Source organism: Piliocolobus tephrosceles, chromosome 9 (genome assembly GCF_002776525.5).
Source record: "Piliocolobus tephrosceles isolate RC106 chromosome 9, ASM277652v3, whole genome shotgun sequence".
Lineage (NCBI taxonomy): Eukaryota > Metazoa > Chordata > Mammalia > Primates > Cercopithecidae > Piliocolobus > Piliocolobus tephrosceles.
Window position 1 is genome coordinate 33,519,818 of NC_045442.1, and position 19,217 is coordinate 33,539,034.

At 39.9% G+C, this 19,217-nt stretch overlaps 2 protein-coding genes and 1 long non-coding RNA gene across 7 annotated transcripts in view; 2 read left to right on the top strand and 1 right to left on the bottom strand.

Annotated features, from left to right (window-relative positions):
• CHUK (component of inhibitor of nuclear factor kappa B kinase complex) overlaps nt 1-16,132 on the top strand; it is a 44,683-nt gene extending 28,551 nt beyond the window's left edge. The window contains exons 14-21 of one of the 4 annotated variants that reach the window (XM_023206404.2): nt 1,931-1,992; nt 3,278-3,387; nt 4,045-4,094; nt 9,909-10,005; nt 10,303-10,450; nt 11,018-11,151; nt 13,467-13,566; nt 14,803-16,064. In XM_023206404.2, coding sequence (XP_023062172.1) covers nt 1,931-1,992; nt 3,278-3,387; nt 4,045-4,094; nt 9,909-10,005; nt 10,303-10,450; nt 11,018-11,151; nt 13,467-13,566; nt 14,803-14,832 — 731 coding nt within the window. In that variant the 3' untranslated portion in view covers nt 14,833-16,064. Of the gene's footprint in view, nt 1-1,930; nt 1,993-3,277; nt 3,388-4,044; nt 4,095-9,908; nt 10,006-10,302; nt 10,451-11,017; nt 11,973-13,466; nt 14,195-14,802 lie in introns of those variants that run through there. The other 3 variants (XM_023206405.2, XR_003306573.1, XM_023206403.2) reach the window with 3 other exon arrangements.
• Nucleotides 12,541-18,339, bottom strand: LOC111538796. The gene is made up of 3 exons (XR_002730467.3): nt 17,959-18,339; nt 13,854-13,922; nt 12,541-12,599 (listed from the first exon to the last, which is right to left on the bottom strand). It is a non-coding gene; the product is annotated as an uncharacterized LOC111538796 (long non-coding RNA).
• The window catches only part of ERLIN1 (ER lipid raft associated 1), a 36,342-nt gene continuing 35,147 nt past the window's right edge, over nt 18,023-19,217 (top strand). The window contains exons 1-2 of one of the 2 annotated variants that reach the window (XM_023206407.3): nt 18,023-18,469; nt 18,790-18,913. In XM_023206407.3, the coding sequence (XP_023062175.1) occupies nt 18,801-18,913 (113 nt within the window). In that variant the 5' untranslated portion in view covers nt 18,023-18,469; nt 18,790-18,800. Of the gene's footprint in view, nt 18,629-18,789; nt 18,914-19,217 lie in introns of both variants that reach the window. The other variant, XM_023206408.3, reaches the window with a different exon arrangement.

Here is a 19,217-nt window from a genome sequence, read left to right on the forward strand (position 1 = left end):
GGCTATGATTTTTTTCAAACCATCTACTGTGGAGTCCTACTATTGTTTACGTACACGGTCTCCAAATTTTCAGTATTTGACTCCAAGCTTATCTCCTTCAGATGCACTAAGGAAATGTAAAAAGACAGAGTTAAAATATGAGTAAATTGAAGGAGTCACTACCAGCATTTCTGTTTTCTTTTATAAAACAAATCCTTTTTAGGAAACAAATACTGCTTGTACACTTGTCCTGAGCAAGGTATGTGTATCTCAGAATAAACAATCAATAGTGTCCAGTTGGGTGAATGAATTTACTCTCCAGAACTGGTTTTATTAATGTTATTGTTATTTTATCTCTATTTGTATATTATTGACATTCTGGCAAGGGATAAAACATAATTATTTCATTAAAATACCTTAGACTTGTCAAAGGCTTATTATACAATTGTTAAAGAAGAATGAGGTAGATCTATATGTGCTTTTATTAAAAGATCACCTGGGTCTTTAGTTGACAGCAAAGTTTTAAATTGTGGGAAAAAATAAAGAGTATACTGGTGGTTTCACTTGTGAGGGAGCAGGGTATGTGTCTGTGTAACAAATAATCATAGTAAGGTCTGTTGAGGTGGATGGTAGAAGGGAAGAAGAGAGAGTCTTTTCTGTTTATATCCTTTTCTAGTATTTAATTTTAAAAAATCACATTCAAGTATTAAATTTCTTTTCTGGCCAGGTGTGGTGACTCACGCCTGTAATCCCAACACTTTGGGAGGCTGAAGCTGGTGGATCCCTTGAGCTCAGGAGTTCAAGACTAACCTGGGCAATGTGGGGTAGAACCCCATCTCTACAAAAAATACAAAAATTAGCCGGACATGGTGGTGCACACCTCAGCTATTCAGGAGGCTGAGGTGGGAGGATCACTTGAGCCCTGGAGATAGAGGTTGCGGTGAGCCGAGATCATGCCACTGCACTCCAGCCTGGGTAACAGAGTGAGATACTATCTCAAAAAAAAAAAAAAAAAAAAAAATTATTTTTTCCTTTATCCACCTATCTCCACACTGATATACATATATTTTTTTTAAGAAAACAATCGGCCGGGCACAGTGGCTCACGCCTGTAATCCCAGCACTTTGGGAGGCCGAGGTGGGCAGATCACGAGGTCAGGAGGTCAAGACCATCCTGGCTAACACGGTGAAACCCCGTCTCTACTAAAAAATACAAAAAATTAGCCAGGCGTGGTGGTGGGCGCCTATAGTCTCAGCTACTCGGGAGGCTGAGGCAGGAGAATGGTGTGAACCTGGGAGGCGGAGCTTGCAGTGAGCTGAGATTGCACCACTGCACTCCAGCCTGGGTGACAGAGTGAGACTCCGTCTCCAAAAAAAAAAGAAAGAAAGAAAACAGTCATCTGTATTCATTTCCTAAGGGTTCCATAATAAAATCCCATAACCTGGGTGGCTTCAGCAATAGAAACTTATTGTCTCACAGTCCTGGAGGCTAAAAGTCCAAAATCGAGGTGTTGGCAGGGCCATGTTTTCTCTGAAATCCGTAGAGAAGAATCTTTCCTTATTTCTCTCTAGCTTCTTATGGTCTGCCAGCCATCACTGGCATTCCTTGGCTTACAGTTGCAGCACCTTAATCTGTCTCCATTGTCACATAGCATTCTCCCCTGTGTATCTGTATCCTGTGTCTCGTCTTTTCTAAGTACACTGGTCATATTGGATTAAGAGCCCAGACCATTCCTGTATGAGTATTAATTTATCTAATTACTTCTGTAACGACCTTATTTCCAAATAGGTCACATTCTGAGATATTGGGGGTTAGGAATTCCACATATCTTTTGGGGGGCCACAATTCAACTCATAACACATCTTTGATGTTGATATGACAAGGAGGCAGGCAGGCCAGTAATTAAAGATATGGCTATTTCTGAGATAACCAATTTAGACTTTTCTTTTAGCTTCAGAAAAAATGCTAAAAGCATGGAAAGAAATGGAAGAAAAGGCCATCCACTATGCTGAGGTAAAATCATTGACCTCATTCTGTATACTTATTAATTCTTGATGTCTCCATTAGAAACTGTCTTTGGTTTTGGTATATAAAGAGCATTTTTCATGTCATTCCCGAAATTCAGACAAAATTCTAGTAGATGCTTTGTATATAAAGAGGGAGGTATCATAGTGATTAAAAACAAGGGCTTTTTGAAAATTACCTAGTGCCTTACTGAGCTTCAGTTTCCTTTATTTATTTATTTATTTTTTGAGACAGGGTCTCACTGTGTTGCCCAGGTTGGAGTGCAGTGGCATGATTAAAGCTCACTGCAGCCTCAATTTCCCAGGCTCAAGCAAGTCCTCCCATCATTTTAGCCTCCTGTGTAGCTGGGACAAGAGGTGCACCACCATGCCTGGCTAACTTTTACATTTTTTTAGTGACAGGGTCTCACTATATTGCCCAGAGTTGCATCAAACTCCTGGGCTTAAGCAATCCTCCCACCTCAGCCTCCCATAGAGCTGAGATTACAGGCGTGAGCCACCACATCCAGCTAGTTTCTATATTACGGGCACAGTTTCTTTTCTAGTAGGGTTATGAAGATTAAATGAGAGTCAGTATTATTTTTGTGACTGGTTTAGATAGGATGGCTGCACATCTGGGTTTACTGGGACTGTCCCAGTTTATACCTAATATCTTGCCATAATTACCAGTAGTAGTCCCTTTCACTCTCAAAATTACACTGGTTTGGACAATAAATTATATGGTGTCCCTAGGCATAGATCATTCTCTAGGTGGCAGATTTTTTTCCCCTTATCCTGTACATTTGTCCATGGTCCTAAGTTATTACACTCCTTAATGTCAGTACTTACCCTGAGGATGTGGGTGGGAATACCCATGGTGTCCTGGGGTGGGAAATCCAAGGTCTTTATCTTTTTGTGTCCCTATTCAAGGCAGTGGGGGCCAGGAGGCAATAAAAATCATAGAGCCAAGATACAAGTAATACCAGTGGTTTTGGTCTTTCTTGTTAGTTGACACCTGTTGTACCTTTTTGCTTCTCCAGAGGTAAAAGCAAATACTAGTAGTTTACTGTTGTCAGGAGAGAAAAGAAAGAAGACTAAGAATAAGTGTGTTCTTATGTGAAGGATTAAGTGTCAGAATCTGAAGAATAGAAAGGCTTTAACAATATCAGTGTTTCATATTAAATTATTTAGTTCTCTAATGAAGCAGGAGGTCATTCTGTATCCTTAAGATCTGAATTTTGTTTCCAATGATGTAGTGGTAAGCCTTTCATTTCCTTTGTATTTTCATATTTTAGGTTGGTGTCATTGGATACCTGGAGGATCAGATTATGTCTTTGCATGCTGAAATCATGGAGCTACAGAAGAGCCCCTATGGAAGACGTCAGGGAGACTTGATGGAATCTCTGTAAGGATGTACTTGTGTTGTTGGTCTTGACATCTGTAATGTTTTGTAGCAGATTGTTCTTTCTGCTTACATCTGGCAAGTTAAACCTCTATGTGGTTCTTTTCTATAGTTTTCCTTTCCCCAAATATATTGGCATTATCTTTAAAGTGGAAGCTTTTTCTTAGTCACAGGAAACTTCAGAAATAATTCTTTGGGTTGGCCTTTTTTGGTTTTGAATAAAAAGCATTTATTTCATATGAGTGTTAAGAATGTTCCAAGTATAACTAAGTTACAAACTGTTTCCCTACTCATAGTACCTCTGGTCCAAGGTATTGACTCTTAAATGCCCTAAAACTTGAGATTTTTTCTGAATTAAAGTTCTGGATTAAAAACTTCAGATATTTTCTCTAATTATAGGTCATAATTTTTGTCTGTTTAAGTGTCTCTGAGATGTCCTCATGGTAGATCAGAATAGATATGAACTATGTTAACCTTTGCATTTTAAGAACTTGTGTAGTTCTTATTACTCAATAAAATGCTCTGTGAAATACTCGTTGGCAATATGAACTTGCTTTAAAATGGGTTCATTATTCAAATAAAATAATATTGTTTCAAGTTGTAGATTACTGAAGTCATTAAATTACCTTCACATATCAGAGCATGTTTTCTCTTTTACAGGGAACAGCGTGCCATTGATCTATATAAGCAGTTAAAACACAGACCTTCAGGTAAGACACTTCTATCACAGTGCCTGAAGGCATTTTAGGTAACTATCACTAGCCTAACAAATGTGGGGGATTTAATATTTTTAAGTTAAAAATTTTCTTAAAGCTGCAAAATAAATTCCAGTTTTGGTATTGCCATTGAGACATGGTATAATAAGTTTTAAGTTTGTGAGAATTTAGGAGATTAAAAAGAGAAAGTAACAGAGAAAATGAGGTAGAAAAATTTTAGAAGGGGATGTGAAAAGAAAGAATAGAAGACAGAAAAAAGGAACTCAAAGAGGAAGAAGCAGCAAGAAGATGTTTAGAAAGATGAAAAAAAATAAGTGTTGCTTAAGATTGGAGAGGTTGGGCAGGTTGTGGTGGCTCATACCTGTTATCCCAGCACTTTGGGAGGCCAAGGTGGGTGGATCACCTGAGGTCAGGAGTTCAAAACCAGCTTGGCCAACATGGTGAAACCCCATCTCTACTAAAAATACAAAAGTTAGCCGGGCCTGGTGGCACGTGCCCATAATACCAGCTACTTAGGAGGCTGAGGCAGGAGAATCGCTTGAACCTGGGAGGAGGAGGTTGCAGTGAGCCAAGATCGCACCACTGCGCTCCAACCTGGGTGACACAGCGAGATTCTGTCTCGAAACAAAACAAAACAAAAAAATATTTAGAGAGGTTGGAAAGAATTTGAGGCAATGGGTTCAGGTTTGGAATGGTTAGAGGGAAGGCCTGTGCTGTTCTAGGCCAAAGCAGATTGCCTTGAAAATAATGCCTTCATCTGCACTGGTCACTGATGACTTACTTTGTTGGTAAAACAATTCCTGTTGAACACCTGCTAAATACTGAGCAAGGTCTGCTGGAAAGAGTACTGGATGGGGAATCAGAAGGCTTGAATTCTAGATTGAGTAATTTACCGACCGTTACCTCAGACAAATCTCCGTTTCCCATTTCCTTCTGCAAAATGGGCTGGAAACCTAGCGTTCCTACTCAGTGAGTATATTGTGACAATGTATTTAAGAGGATGTTTGTGAAAATGCTTTGAAAACTATAAACTGTTATGTACCTGCAAGATATTATCATTTAGTTAAAAATTTGTTTTGAAGGGTAACAGAAGAAATAAAGTCTGTGCCCTAATGTGCATTATACTTAAATGCATATGTTAAAAAAAGATATACTTTTATACTTTAAAATTTGTAGACACATAGAACACATGCAAATTAATATACATGTGAAACTGTATTTCGTATACTCTTTTCACATTTAAAAAAGAACACTATCTCCTCTTATACTGCTTTTATTTTACTGAAATGTATTCAGCTTAGTCTGACCAGCAGTTCTCAAAATGTGGCATATGGACCTGTGAGAATCCTTGAAACTTTGTCAGAGAGTCTGTGAGGTTAGAACCATTTTCATAATAAGATGTTATTTGTGTTTTTCACCATGTTGACATTTTCACTGATGGTGCAACGTAAAATGGCTTGCATCTTAGTATGAATCAAGGCACTAGCGCCAAACTATGCTAGTAGTCGTTATATTTTTTATCACCATGCATTCACAGTTTTTTAAAAATGACAGTTTCACTTTAAAATGTTCTTGATAAAGCAGTAAAAATAGTATTTTATTTAAATCTCAACCTTTGAGTATGTGTTTTTAATATTTTGTGTGATGAAATGGGAAGTACTCATAAAAGTGTTTCTTGTATACAGTGAAGTATGATGGTTGTCTTAAGGAAAACCACTTCAGTAATTGTTTACGTTGCTAGTTGTCTGGCCTCTTTCAGGGAAGACACCGTTTTTACTTGGAAGAGCAACTGTCAGGCAAACTATGATTATTCAGATTTGCATACATGAGATAATTTCTAAGAAATTAAATGAAAATAAAAAGTATAGCGCACTTACTACTTTAAGGGAAAAAAAACAATATTTGTTGTCAATGATAACATTCCATGTTTCAAGCAAAAAGAATTTTAGAAAACTTGTATTTACCAGCTGGAATTTGTCAGCTTCTCAGCACTTAAAAACTTTTCTGACGAGATCAGTAGTATATCAGAAAGATTTGCAAAAATGTAAAACAGTGCAAGGGTTCTCCCTAAAATTTTTTTCATTTAGAAAATAATGTTTTTTTGGTTTTTGTTTTTAGAGGTGGGCTCTCGCTATGTTGACCAGGCTGCTCTTGGACTCCCTGGGTTCAAGCAATCCTTCCACCTCAGGTTTCCAAGTATCTCAGGTAGCATTAGCCAGGTGAAAGGAGGTGGCTCTCGTAGATATGAGTATTCTGTGTAAAGACATGTATGTGTAGTACTTAGCATGTCTGAGGAAATGCAGTATGACTGGAGTCTAGAGTTTCAGGAGAGAGAGAAAACCTAAATATAGGAGAGAGAGAAAACCTAAATAAAGGTTTTTTTTTTTTTTTGTATGTTTTTAATAAAAACATGTTAGTGGGCAATAGGTTTGTTATTTTTAAATGAATTAAGACACGAGTATTTTTAAGTTTCTGTTTAATTCCTGAAAAACCCTTTGGGGTTCTCAAGAATTTTCTAGTGTAAAGGTGTTCTGAGACCAAAGAGTTGGAGAACTGCTTATCTAGACTATTCTCAGAAGCTTGGCTGCTCAGTAAAGAAGAGAGGTGGGTGAGTAGCTAAAAGGAGATGTAGAGCCAAGGGAGGTCACTTCTCAGAAGGAAGACTTAAACATCAGGTGCCACATGATGATGTTTTAGTTAACAACAAGCTGTGCATACTATGGTAGTCCCATAGAGATTATACTACTGTATTTTCACTATGTATTTTCTATGTTTACATGCACAAATACTTACCAATGTGTTACAGTTGCCTACAGTATTCAGTACAGTCACTTGGTGAACAGGTATGTAGCCTGTTGTCAAAAGGCTATACCATACAGCTTAAGTATATAGCAGGCTATACCATCTGGGTTTGCATAAGTACAGTGTAATATTCACACAGTGACGAAAATGGCCGGTGATGCATTTCTCAGAACATATACTCGGGGCCAAAAAACCCTGTGGAGAGGGAGGTCCCTGAACAAGTTGAAAGACTGGCTCCAAAGAACAGTAGGAGGGATTAGCCTTGATACTATTGATATTGGAAAGAGAATGAGTGTGGATACAGATACTTTTTTGGGAGTAGAGGTTGGAAGGTCAGGGTCTTACTGCCTTATGGCCTCTTATCCTGCAGTGGTAAGTGAGGTTAACTGAAATGGAAGAGGTGATGACCTCATAGATTTGAATAGTGTGCTAAAGACTTCTAAAAGCCATTGTGTGCAGTGGAAGATGTTGCTTACCCAAAACATACATTAAGAATCCAGGCCAGGTGGCTCATATCTGTGATACTGGGGGCTTTGGGAGGCCGAGGCAGGAGGATCGTTTGAGGCCAACAGTTTGAGACCAGTCTAGGCAACATAGTGAGACCCTGTCTCTACAAAAAATAAATAAATAAATAAATAAAATTTTTAAAAAGCTGGGTGTGGTAGTGTATGCTTGTAGTCCCAGCTACTCGGGAGGCTGAAGTAGCAGGATCGCTTGAGGCCCAGGAGGTCAAGGCTGCAGTGAGCCAAGATTACACTATTGCACTTCAACCTGGGTGACAGAGCAAGACTTTTTCTCTAAAAAAAGAAAAGTACCCAGAGCAGAAATGAAAAACCTGTGAATTAGCAGTGGCAAATAGTGAACAGTAATATTAATTTTTTGTTGATAATTTAGTAGCTTGGATACAGGAACTGATAGAGCAGATGGTTGGATTAATCCAAGGTTAGGATTTTGCTGATGGAATAAAGAGGATAAAAAGGTTGACAATGTTAACAAAATAGTGATTTAAGTAATAGAAGTTGTGGCCGTGCGCGGTGGCTCAAGCCTGTAATCCCAGCACTTTGGGAGGCCGAGACGGGCGGATCACGAGGTCAGGAGATCGAGACCATCCTGGCTAACACGGTGAAACCCCCATCTCTACTAAAAAATACAAAAAACTAGCCGGGCAAGGTGGCCGGCACCTGTGGTCCCAGCTACTCGGGAGGCTGAGGCAGGAGAATGGCGTGAACCCGGGAGGCGGAGGTTGTAGTGAGCTGAGATCCAGCCACTGCACTCCAGCCTGGGCGACAGAGCAAGACTCCGTCTCAAAAAAAAAAAAACAAAAAAACAAAGTAATAGAAGTTGTTGTAGCTACAGTAAAATATTAAAATCTAAGATTTCAAATAGAGCAAGTCCAGTTCTTTTTCTTTAATCAATATTTCTGGGCCAGGCGTGGTGGCACATGCCTGTAATCCCAGCTAATCTGGAGGCTGAGGCAGGAGAATCACTTGAACCAGGGAGGTGGAGGTTGCAGTGAGCCAAGATTGTGCCACTGCACTCCAGCCTGGGCGACAGAAAAAAAAATTGTGACTTCCAGTCTTCTGGCTAATGAATCAGATTCCGCAGATACACAGTGATAGCATTTGTTTAGGTTATATTTTTAAAAACTTTGAGGTAGCCCTGTCAACATAGCACGAAGCTCAGAAATAAATTGCTATCCAGGTAGCTTGAGTGTCACCTTGAGTGACAAACTGTAACAAGATTGTGTCTGTCATTGGGGCCTATTATATAATCACACTTGATTTGTGGCCTCTGTTGTCTTTTCTAGCTTAGAGTTGACTTGAATCTCTTGTTCATCTGAAAATGGTTAAAACCAGCTTTCTTCATCCTTTAGCCTTGGAGAAGGCTAAAGTTCTGAGGGCTTTCACTATCTAAAAGAGCTAGTTATATGAGAAGGCTCTTGGCTTGGTCCATGGTATTTAGGAAGGAATGCTGTTTGGAGAAGAACCTTTTTGGAGCCTTTCATTTGCTTGTTGGTGAGGAGGGGACAACACAGATGTGTGAGGAATAAAGTTGGGCTATGGGGGAGGTATTTGGACTGATAACAAAGGACACAACGTTTTTTAAACCCTCTTTGATGCTCCTTTCATCACTTCCTTTTTGGTAAAATGGGGGTAACAAAAATAGTCCTCACAGGACTGCGGTGAGGATTAAATGGGAAAATTATAAGCAGAGAGTAGCAAATATTATTATTATTATTGCATTTAGGCTTAATTATTGTCCAAAGAAAATACCAGCATGATGCATGAGCAACTTTCAACTCCTTTAGTCATTTTCTGAAATATAACAATTAATGATAGTTTTTTGTTTTGTTTTTTTTTGAAATCGAGGTCACATTATAAACTGTAGAACTCATTGTGACCAACAGCTATCCCAATTGAGGGTATCTGGCTGCTGCCAGTTAGGTCTTTAAGATGTCATACTGGCCTCAAATGGAACTTTCAGGCTGTCTATAGGTCCCTTTACTAGTTGGTTTCAGTGAGCTTTTTTCAAAGTTTTTCTGGGCTGTAAACAGATGGAAAAACATGAAATTCCAAGCAACCTAGTTCAAGGGCCTCCTTCCTTTAGGCAATGAAAGTTTGATGAATTGTCCTACTGTTTCTAAATATGTGGTTAATCATCCAAGAAAAATTGTTCTCTTGGCGAGAGGCTGCATTTGTGTCTGGGGCTTGGGTTAGTATGGGTTAAAGATAGCCAAGACTATTCTTCTCTCAAGCACAGGCAACTAAGGTCTCTTACTGATAAATTTATATATACATTATACACATACAAACTTTATTTTTTATATATAACTGGATTTTATTTATAGGTAATCTTTATATCTTTTAACCCAATTTTTAATTTAAATGGAGATGTTTATTAATTAAAATTAGTTTCAGAGTTTCAGGGATTTTTGAGGAATTTTTTGTTTGGAGGTTGATATGTTACAGAAGAAAGATTATACCCACTGACTGATGTCTTTTATAGATCACTCCTACAGTGACAGCACAGAGATGGTGAAAATCATTGTGCACACTGTGCAGAGTCAGGACCGTGTGCTCAAGGAGCTGTTTGGTCATTTGAGGTAGGAAAATTGCTTCGTTTCCTACTGAAGAACCAGGATACGTTTATCTTGTTCCTCTCAAAGTACAAATGCCCTCTTTGGTAAAGTATACTTACCCAGGAAGGATTCTGAAAGTACCTTGGGTAGCTTGGCCATAGCTATCTGCATTTATGTGTCCTTTTGTATGCATTACTTTGGAGATCAGTCATTAAATCTGATGCTGATTGTGGTTCATTTCCTCAGCTGGGTTTTGGGAATATGGTATACATACAGTCTTGGGGAACATGTAAGTGTCTGACACTGATTTAATCTCTCCAGCAAGTTGTTGGGCTGTAAGCAGAAGATTATTGATCTACTCCCTAAGGTGGAAGTGGCCCTCAGTAACATCAAAGAAGCTGATAATACTGTCATGTTCATGCAGGGAAAAAGGCAGAAAGAAATATGGCATCTCCTTAAAATTGCCTGTGTAAGTAATTATTAGTGAATTATTTAATGTGACACTGAGTTGCTATTATTCCCTGCAAAGGGGATTTTTATCAGCATGAGGTGGGCCCTCTTGAACACATTTTGCGCTGGCATGTATATATTTTGCACTGGCATGATGTCCATGTTCCTTGCTTGGTGTCCAAACTAGCAGTTGAGATGCAGGACTTATTATCATCTCTCCTTTCCAATTTCTCTGTTGTTATACTCCTCTTAGCCCTTGACCACTGTGGTATTCCAACCCAACTTGGGGATAGATGTACCTGACTAGATAATGAAACTGACCATCTATTTAACTGGGTTTTTTTTCTTTCTTCAACTAAAATGGTATAAGATGAATGGATACATTTGGTTTTAGTCAATGAAGAAAGGGGCCAAGGACAGTTTACTAATGGTGTGTAAAGGTGGGAATAGTTTTGCACTGAAATACTCCGGTTGTGCATATTAGTAGTAATGGAAATGTAAGTCTTAGGAATATGGTAAGAAATTGTGTGAATCAACAGAGATGCTTGCCTGTAATCTTTTGATGATTTTTTTTCTTTTCCTTCAGACACAGAGTTCTGCCCGGTCCCTTGTAGGATCCAGTCTAGAAGGTGCAGTAACCCCTCAGACGTCAGTATGGCTGCCCCCGACTTCAGCAGAACATGATCATTCTCTGTCATGTGTGGTAACTCCTCCAGATGGGTGGGTTTACTTTGTAACAATAGATAGCTGTGTTTTCATAGCAGTGGTATAGGAATGAGGCAGTAGTTGTTAAGGTAGTCTTCTGTGCCTTCAGATCAGGGTTGAGTCCTGACTATCCCTTTGTAATAATCTTAGGCAACTTACTTGACTTTTTTGATGTTCATATTTCCTCACCTGTAAAACAGGAATGTTTCATAGAACTGTTGTGGAAATTTGATTAGACAATGTATATAAAGTGCTTGGGAAATAAATGTTCAGCAAATGTTGCTTATTATTAGCTCAGTCCAAGTTCTAAGTCCTTTCTTTTATTGGCTTATTACTTTCTTTTACTCAAACCTTATTCCTTCATTAACAGTTTATAAGAAAGTATGCTATCATTTTGCATTTATCATTTTGGGGATCCTTGATTACCCTTCTAATAAATTTTTGAGATATATTTTATAACTTTGCATTTCTAAGATTAGACTTTTTTTTAATGTTTTAAATCAGTTTTGCAAGTAAGAACTCAAATTCCAAGCCCTATATTTTATTAATTCCTACTCTTTTGCTAAAGCTGAATGACTATCCATTTCTGTTATTTTCTCAGCATAAGATGTGCCGTATCCAAAGCCAGTGGCTCTTTGCTAGCTTGTGTATTGTCGCTTTTCTCACAACTCATGGAGACCTCTACAGCACCAGCATTTCCTGGAAGCTCTGCCCATAATTAGTTTTGCAGAAGAGCAGCCATGTTACATCACTGCTCAGGAGGTTATGCAGTTGCACATTCTGTACTCTACTTTTATGAGAGAAAAGCACATGGCAGGAAGGCAAGCTGATATCAGGTATTTTATTTTTTTAAAGAAAGGAAGTTCCAGGGTATATATCTTGGGGTCATTATACATGTGGCCCAATGCAGTACACCTACAACTGTAGCATAGGCTATAATTAAATACATGGACTTTACAAAATATTCCAGTAATCAGAGTTGAAGGAAGTAAAATTTAATACTTTACTTACTTTTTTGCCTTTATTAAAGGCATTTAAGTTTTTTAGCGATGCTAATGTTTGCAAATGTCACCGCAATACAGGTAATTTCCAATTTGAGGTGTGGTTGTTTGCAAAAGTATATGTGACATATTTTCATTGTATTTTCTAGAAGGAACACATTATATTTTATTTTGAGATGGAGTCTCGCTCTGTCGCCTAGGCTGGAGTGCAGTGGCACAGTCTTGGCTCATTGCAACCTCCGCCTCCCAAATTCAAGCAATTCTCCTGCCTCAGCCTCCCAAGTAGCTGGGATTACAGGTGCGTGCCACCATACCTGGCTAAGTTTTGTATTTTAGTAAAGACGGGGTTTCACCACGTTGGCCAGGCTCGTCTTGAACTCCTGATCTCAAGTAAGCCACCTGCCTCGGCCTCCAAAAGTGCTGGGATTACAAGCATGAGCCACCGTGTCCAGTCAGAATACACTGTATAAGAAAAATGATTTCAATTATTATGTACCTGTGGTACTTAACTACCAAGGATTGGGAACTGTTTGGCCACAATTTTTCCATCTGTTGGATAAGAGCTGAATCAGAATGTCATTCTAAGCTGATAGTGACTATCATCCATGACCTAAAACAGACTCTTGTTAGGGGACTGAAGTTGGCAAAGGGAGAAGATAGAGGCCATGTAGAAGAGGAAAGCATGAAGGTAGAAACCACAATCAGGATTGCCTTCAAATGTGAACTTCCAGGGATACTTCTTGGTTCTAGGTAGCTCCCCCACCACACTGTTCACTGTTTTCTTTTGCTGTCCTCAGGAATCAGCTTGCTTGTTTTATTTCATTGCTATCTGTAGTTTCAAATGAGTTTTTCACTTTCTGTGATCTCTACTGAACAGATTTTACTTTTCTCTCTTCTCCCCTACATTTGTGTCTGTGAAGTATGCATGCTGGTGTTTTTACTACTTTTAAGGAAAGAGAAGTATTTAGAAACAAAAAGAGATATTTCATCTGTCTTTGCCACAAGGATTTTTTCCTCCCTAGTTACATTTTCAGGGGAAAAACAAGTTGTACCTAAGTGCCTCTTGCGTTTCAGAGGAAAGTCAGATTGGAGTTATAGTGGATTTCTTATCCTTAGAGGTAGGTAGAGGTAGAGGCAGAAGCTTGTTTTAAACAGGACTCTGCCTCTGTAGGGAGGGATGAGGAAACTAAAGACTACAGGAGTCAACTGCACTGGGGTACTGGGTTACAGGAAGGGTAGTGATTGTGCTAACCTAGAAGACTAGAAAGTAGAGGAAATTCATATGCCCTTTTGCTGAATTTGAAAAGGCTTTGTTCTTTCATCTCACAGGGATACTTCAGCACAAATGATAGAAGAAAATTTGAACTGCCTTGGCCATTTAAGCACTATTATTCATGAGGCAAATGAGGAACAGGGCAATAGTATGATGGTAAGTTTTGTGTGGATATGGGTGCCTGCTTTGGCTATGTTGGGTGCTAAAGGTTTAACTTTCCAAGCTAGCCTATCTGGCATTTGGGATGCATATGGGAAACAGAAGAACTCAAGAGGAAGCATTTGGGGAATATCCTCAACCTTAAATCCTTATCTGCTGTTACTCAGGGATATACTAGGATTATGTCATCAATTATCTTCAAAAATAGCATTTTTGGTCAAATTAAATGAGTGGTAAGCTTTCTTAACAATGTGACCATTGAAATTGAATGGTTTGTTCTGTACCTTTTTGCTTCAGCAATCCATTTTCTTCATTAAGATGGGACTTGTACTTTAATTCAGATATGGTACCTCCTGAATAGAAAATAAATTATGTTTATATAGCTGTAATAATAAAAGTGTGTGTTAAGATTTGGTTACTATAAACTACTGATTTGTTAAAACTTGGGGAAATTACAATAAAATGTTTACTGCATCAACTTTTGCTGCATTTAGTCTTAATGTCAGTTCTGTATATTTCCTCTTTCATTAAGAAAAATAGCAGCGGCCAGGCATGGTGGCTCACGCCTGTAATCCTAGCACTTTGGGAGGCCAAGGCAGATGGACTGCTTGAGCCCAGGAGTTTGAGACCAGCCTGGCCAACATGCGAAACCCTGTCTTTACAAAAAATATAAAAATTGGCTGGGTGTGGTGGCACACACCTGTGGTCCCAGCTACTTGGGAGGCTGAGGCAGGAGGATCGCTTGAGTGCAAGAGTTTCAGGCTGCAGTGAGCCGTAATCCTGCCACTGCACTCCAGCCTGGGTGACAGAGTGAGACCCTGTCTCAAAAAAAGAAAAAAAAGAGGATGATAATGGCGGCCAGCCATAGTGACATGTACCTGTAGCCCGAGTTACTAGGGAGGCTGAGGCAGAAGGATTGCATGAGCCCAGGAGTTCAAGGCTGCAGTGCATTATGAAGAGCCACTGCACTCCAGCGCTTGGCAACGTAGCAAGATCCTGCTCTCTTAAAAAAAAAAAAAAAAAGAAAAAGAAAAGGAAAGAATAATTGTTTGCTTCAAATATTTATGAAAAAAACTCTGAAATGTTAAAATCAGGAAATAAGGTAAACGAAATGATTTTTCAACTTTTGATTATAACATGTCCAAACAGACAGAAAACTTGCAAAACCGAACACCCATATATTTATTACTTATAGTCAACATCTAATTATAACTTTTTCATGCCTGGTTTTAGAATCTTGATTGGAGTTGGTTAACAGAATGAGTTGTCACTTGTTCACTGTCCCCAAACCTATGGAAGTTGTTGCTATACATGTTGGAAATGTGTTTTTCCCCCATGAAACCATTCTTCAGACATCAGTCAATGGAAGAAATGGCTATGAACAGAAACTACATTTCTACTATGATCAGAAGAACATGATTTTACAAGTATAACATTTTTGAGTAATTTAAGCCTCTAAACTGACAGAAATTTATAAAAAGTCAATGTACTTGTTTGAATATTTGTTTTAATACCACAGCTGTTTAGGAGCATCATCATGACACATTTGTGCCTTCAATCTTGGTAAAACATTACTTACTTAACTGATTTAAAATGCCTTCTATGTATTAGTTTCCACTTTTAACTGTTGGGCATAAGGCCAGATGTAGTTTTGTATACAGAGAAGAAAACCTCAACTAATAGGCATTTTAAGTAAAAGCTGTCTATGTTTTTTCTAAAAAGGCTGCTCACAAGTTCTGTTTCTTGAGGAGTAAATTCTACCTCCTTGTGTTGCACTGAACAGGTACTCTTCCTGGCATCATAAGGAGTTGGTGTAATCATTTTAAATTCTACTGAAAATTTAACAGTATTCCCTTCTCACTGAAGGGATTGTGTATCTATGCTTCTAATATTAGTTGGCTTTCATAAATCATGTTGTTATGTGTATATGTATTTAAGATGTACATTTAATAGTGTCAAAGAGAAGATGCCTGTTAATTTATAATGTATTTGAAAATTACATGTTTTTTCATTTGTAAAAATGAGTCATTTGTTTAAACAATCTTTCATGTCTTGTCACACAAATTTATAAGGGTCTGCAATCCTTTATCTGTAATTGTAATTCCAAAATCCAAAAAGCTCTGAAAACAAGGTTTCCATAAGCTTGGTGACAAAACTGGTTTGCTTGCAATCTAATCTGAACTGACCTTGAATCTTTTTACCCCATTTAGTGTGACTATTCCTTTATTTTGCTGCTTGATGATGAGAGGGAGGGCTGCTGCCACAGACTCTGATGAGGGCTGGTTAATGTAGTATGGTATATGCACAAAATTACTTTTCTAAAGTCTAAAACTTCTTAATTCTGAAACATCTTGCCCCAAGGGTTTCAGATAAAGGACTGTGGACCTCTATCATCTGTTAAGTAATTTAGAAGATATTATTTGTCTTAAAAAATGTGAAATGCTTTTATATTCTAACAGTTTTTCACTTTGTGTATTAAATGGTTTTTAAATTACTTTTTTGATCTCTATTCATTATAAAAATCAGATTATAATAAAACAGTTGAATATGGCTTAGGAAAATATGAAGGTTCCATGAAGTGGAATTAAGAGCACAGGATACATGTACTTTCCTTAGGGATAGATACCAGGACGTATGGTAAAGGTAGTATTGGACAACTTCTTTAATAGTGTTTTCCTCTGAGATGTCCTATCACCACTATCTACATCTAAAAAACATGCTCGTATCTTGCCCTATAAACTGATGTCACAGTCCCACCATCCCCATTCTTGCTAAAGTGGTATCATTTTCCTAGTCAACCAAATTTTTTAGTCATCACATACCACTATTCGTCATCTGTTATAATAGGCAGTCTCTATCTTGTTTCCCTACTTTTAGAAGATTTTAATAATAAACATTTATTGGGTACCTATTACTTGGAGAGTATTAAGCTAGATGGCAAGATCAGAAACAACATAGGTAGTACAGTAAAAGTGCTTATCTGGGAGTCTGAACATTACAAGTCATCCAAGCATTGCAGTTATTGTTAAGGATCATTTTTCAGCGGTCATGCATTTCCTAAATATTTTAATAATTGGTGAAAGATTTGCTATAGGGTGGGAGCCGCTGCTGGTGTGTGGCTGGGGTTGTCAGGGCAGCCTGACCTATATAATTTGGGCAGATGGTGTGAGTCAGAACAGACTATTATAGTGGGATCCCCAAACTTGCTTTTGATGCATGAGTTGGACCACTATTTTTTGGTGGGTAACAACTTTTCAGAGGGGAATGGCAGTTGTGAATTGTATACATTTCATTCTTTAAGCAATATTATGAAAAACTTAATGTCTACAGAAAACAGGGTATGGAACAAGTTATTTTCCATTCTTTTTGCTTTTTGGAAGCTGAAATACCCAAGCTCTGCAAATATCATTTATTAGGAACAGATAAGGTTCCAGACATTCCTAGATAATAAAAATCAAATGAATGATACAGGTAAGTGTATTTATTGAAGGGTATGGGTAGAGTGGTCTGGGAAGGCTTCCTTTAATGAAGACAAATTGATTCTATTTACCTCTTCTCACTTCCACTACTAAAGTAACCCTGGGCCTGCAGTTTCCTAACCACTTAACTTTCTTGCCAACAGTCTGTCTCCATTTTCAGCCTTTTATAGATCCGTTGACCCTAAAGCACTGCTTTCCCATACTTCCCTACCCAAGAGGGCAGGGGTCCTCAAGCCCTGGGCCGGTACCAGACAGTGGCCTGTTAGGAACCCAGCCCTATAGCAGGAGGTGAGCGGCGGGCAAGTGAACATTATCGCCTTGAGCTCGGCCTGCTGTCAGATTAGCGAGTGGCATCAGATTCCCATAGGCACGTGAACCCTATTGTGAACTGCACAGGCGAGGGTTGCGGGCTCCCTGTGAGAATGCCTGATGATCCGAGGTGGAACAGTTTCATTCCGCAACGCACACACACCCCCACACCCCGTCTGTCTTTACGGGGACTGTAAAGGTCTTTTATAACCCTAGTCCACCTTGTCCAGTTATAGTTCCACCTCTAGCCTTTCAAGGCTTAAACCATGAATGCCCTTAATTTCTCTTGTATTCATCTATCTCCCACCTATACCTTTTTCCTTCCCTTTTTTATTTTTGGCAATATGTGCACATGGTTTAGAATTTAAAACGAACAGAGTATGTAGTGACGCCTACCATAGCACTCCTTTCCATCACACAAGCCTTCAAGGAAACTGAAGTACTTACTTTTGTCTCCCTGGAGGATTCCCTCTGCCTCCCGCCCCATGTGCTTAGCAATTCTGTTCCTGTTGTCTGGATGGCCTTCATAAAGCCCTCACTAGACCAGCATTCTGGCACATAATAGGAACATTTAAAAAACGAGAGAATGATGCAGTTATACCTAATGTCTTCCTCTTCTGAACTCGGACAGCACTTTATTTGCAACAAGTTTAGTTGCTCCTGAAGTGCAGGATCTGTGCTAGAAGTACGTGCGTGTTACACAGTGGGGCTCCGCATACACTGCAAAAGGACAAACCAAACAGCTACCGCTTGAGAGTGACCGAGTGGGTTCTCTGCACAAGAACAAACCAACCAGTCCCTTGTCCGAAAGGCCCTCTCCTTTTCTCTGCTTCGTTGCTCACTCCAGATCCTCGGTTGTCCTCTTTTGGAGCAGTTAACCAGCAGTGTACCGAAAAACAGCGACTTGCCTCCAAAACAGCCTCCGCGGCCCGTGGCTAGGAGAGTTTTGTCCCAGGCGCTTCCCGTCTCACTAGTCGCGGGCCGGGGCTACGCCTTGTGCGTCCCCGCGCAGCCGCAGTACTGGGCGAGTAGGCGGGGCCGGCTGTTGGCGGCAGCTGGCTTGGCCCGGGAGGCGGCTGCACGTGCGGGCGGGGGCAATGCGTCACTGATCGGTGAGGCGCGGCCAAGGGGTCGGCTTTCCTCTCGAGCCTGCGGCTGGGCTTGTTCTCAGTGCCTTCCACCCGGGAGCGACCCTTGGGAGAGAGGGTGTCAGGAAGCTCACCTAGCAGGGGCGGCCCACTGGCCTCCAGGGGCGGAGGAGTTGGCAAGGGGTCAGCGGCCTCCTCCAGAAGGGAAGATTGAGGGGACTGGGGCACTGGACTCCGCGGCTCAGCCTGCGAGAGAGCGCCAAGCTTCCGAAGGGAGAGGGTGGAAACTGGAGGGGGTGGACCTGTCACTCACGGGACTGAGGGTGCTTTTCTCCCGCTCCCAGGAGGAACGAGGATGAATATGACTCAAGCCCGGGTCCTGGTGGCTGCAGTGGTGGGATTGGTGGTTGTCCTGCTCTACGCCTCCATCCACAAGATTGAGGAGGGCCACCTGGCTGTGTACTACAGGTGAGCGGCTTGTGCAGTCAGTCAGGGTTCTAGAGAACATTAAAAGGGTACTGCAGAGTGGAGTCTGGGAAGTTGTTCCTTCTGCAGCGTTCGGGGGCGCATGTCCCATCTCTAGGGAAAGCACGGGGGTCGAAGCGGGCTTTTGCGGAGCACCGTCCAGATGTTGGACAGTTTTAGTGCTATGTTCGTTTTGTTGCAGAGATTAAGTCTCCCTACGGTTATTCCTATACACAGCAAACTCAGATTATTTGTGGAAAAATGAAGAAGGAAGAAAGAAAATAGTCATTCTACCTCTAACTGAAGA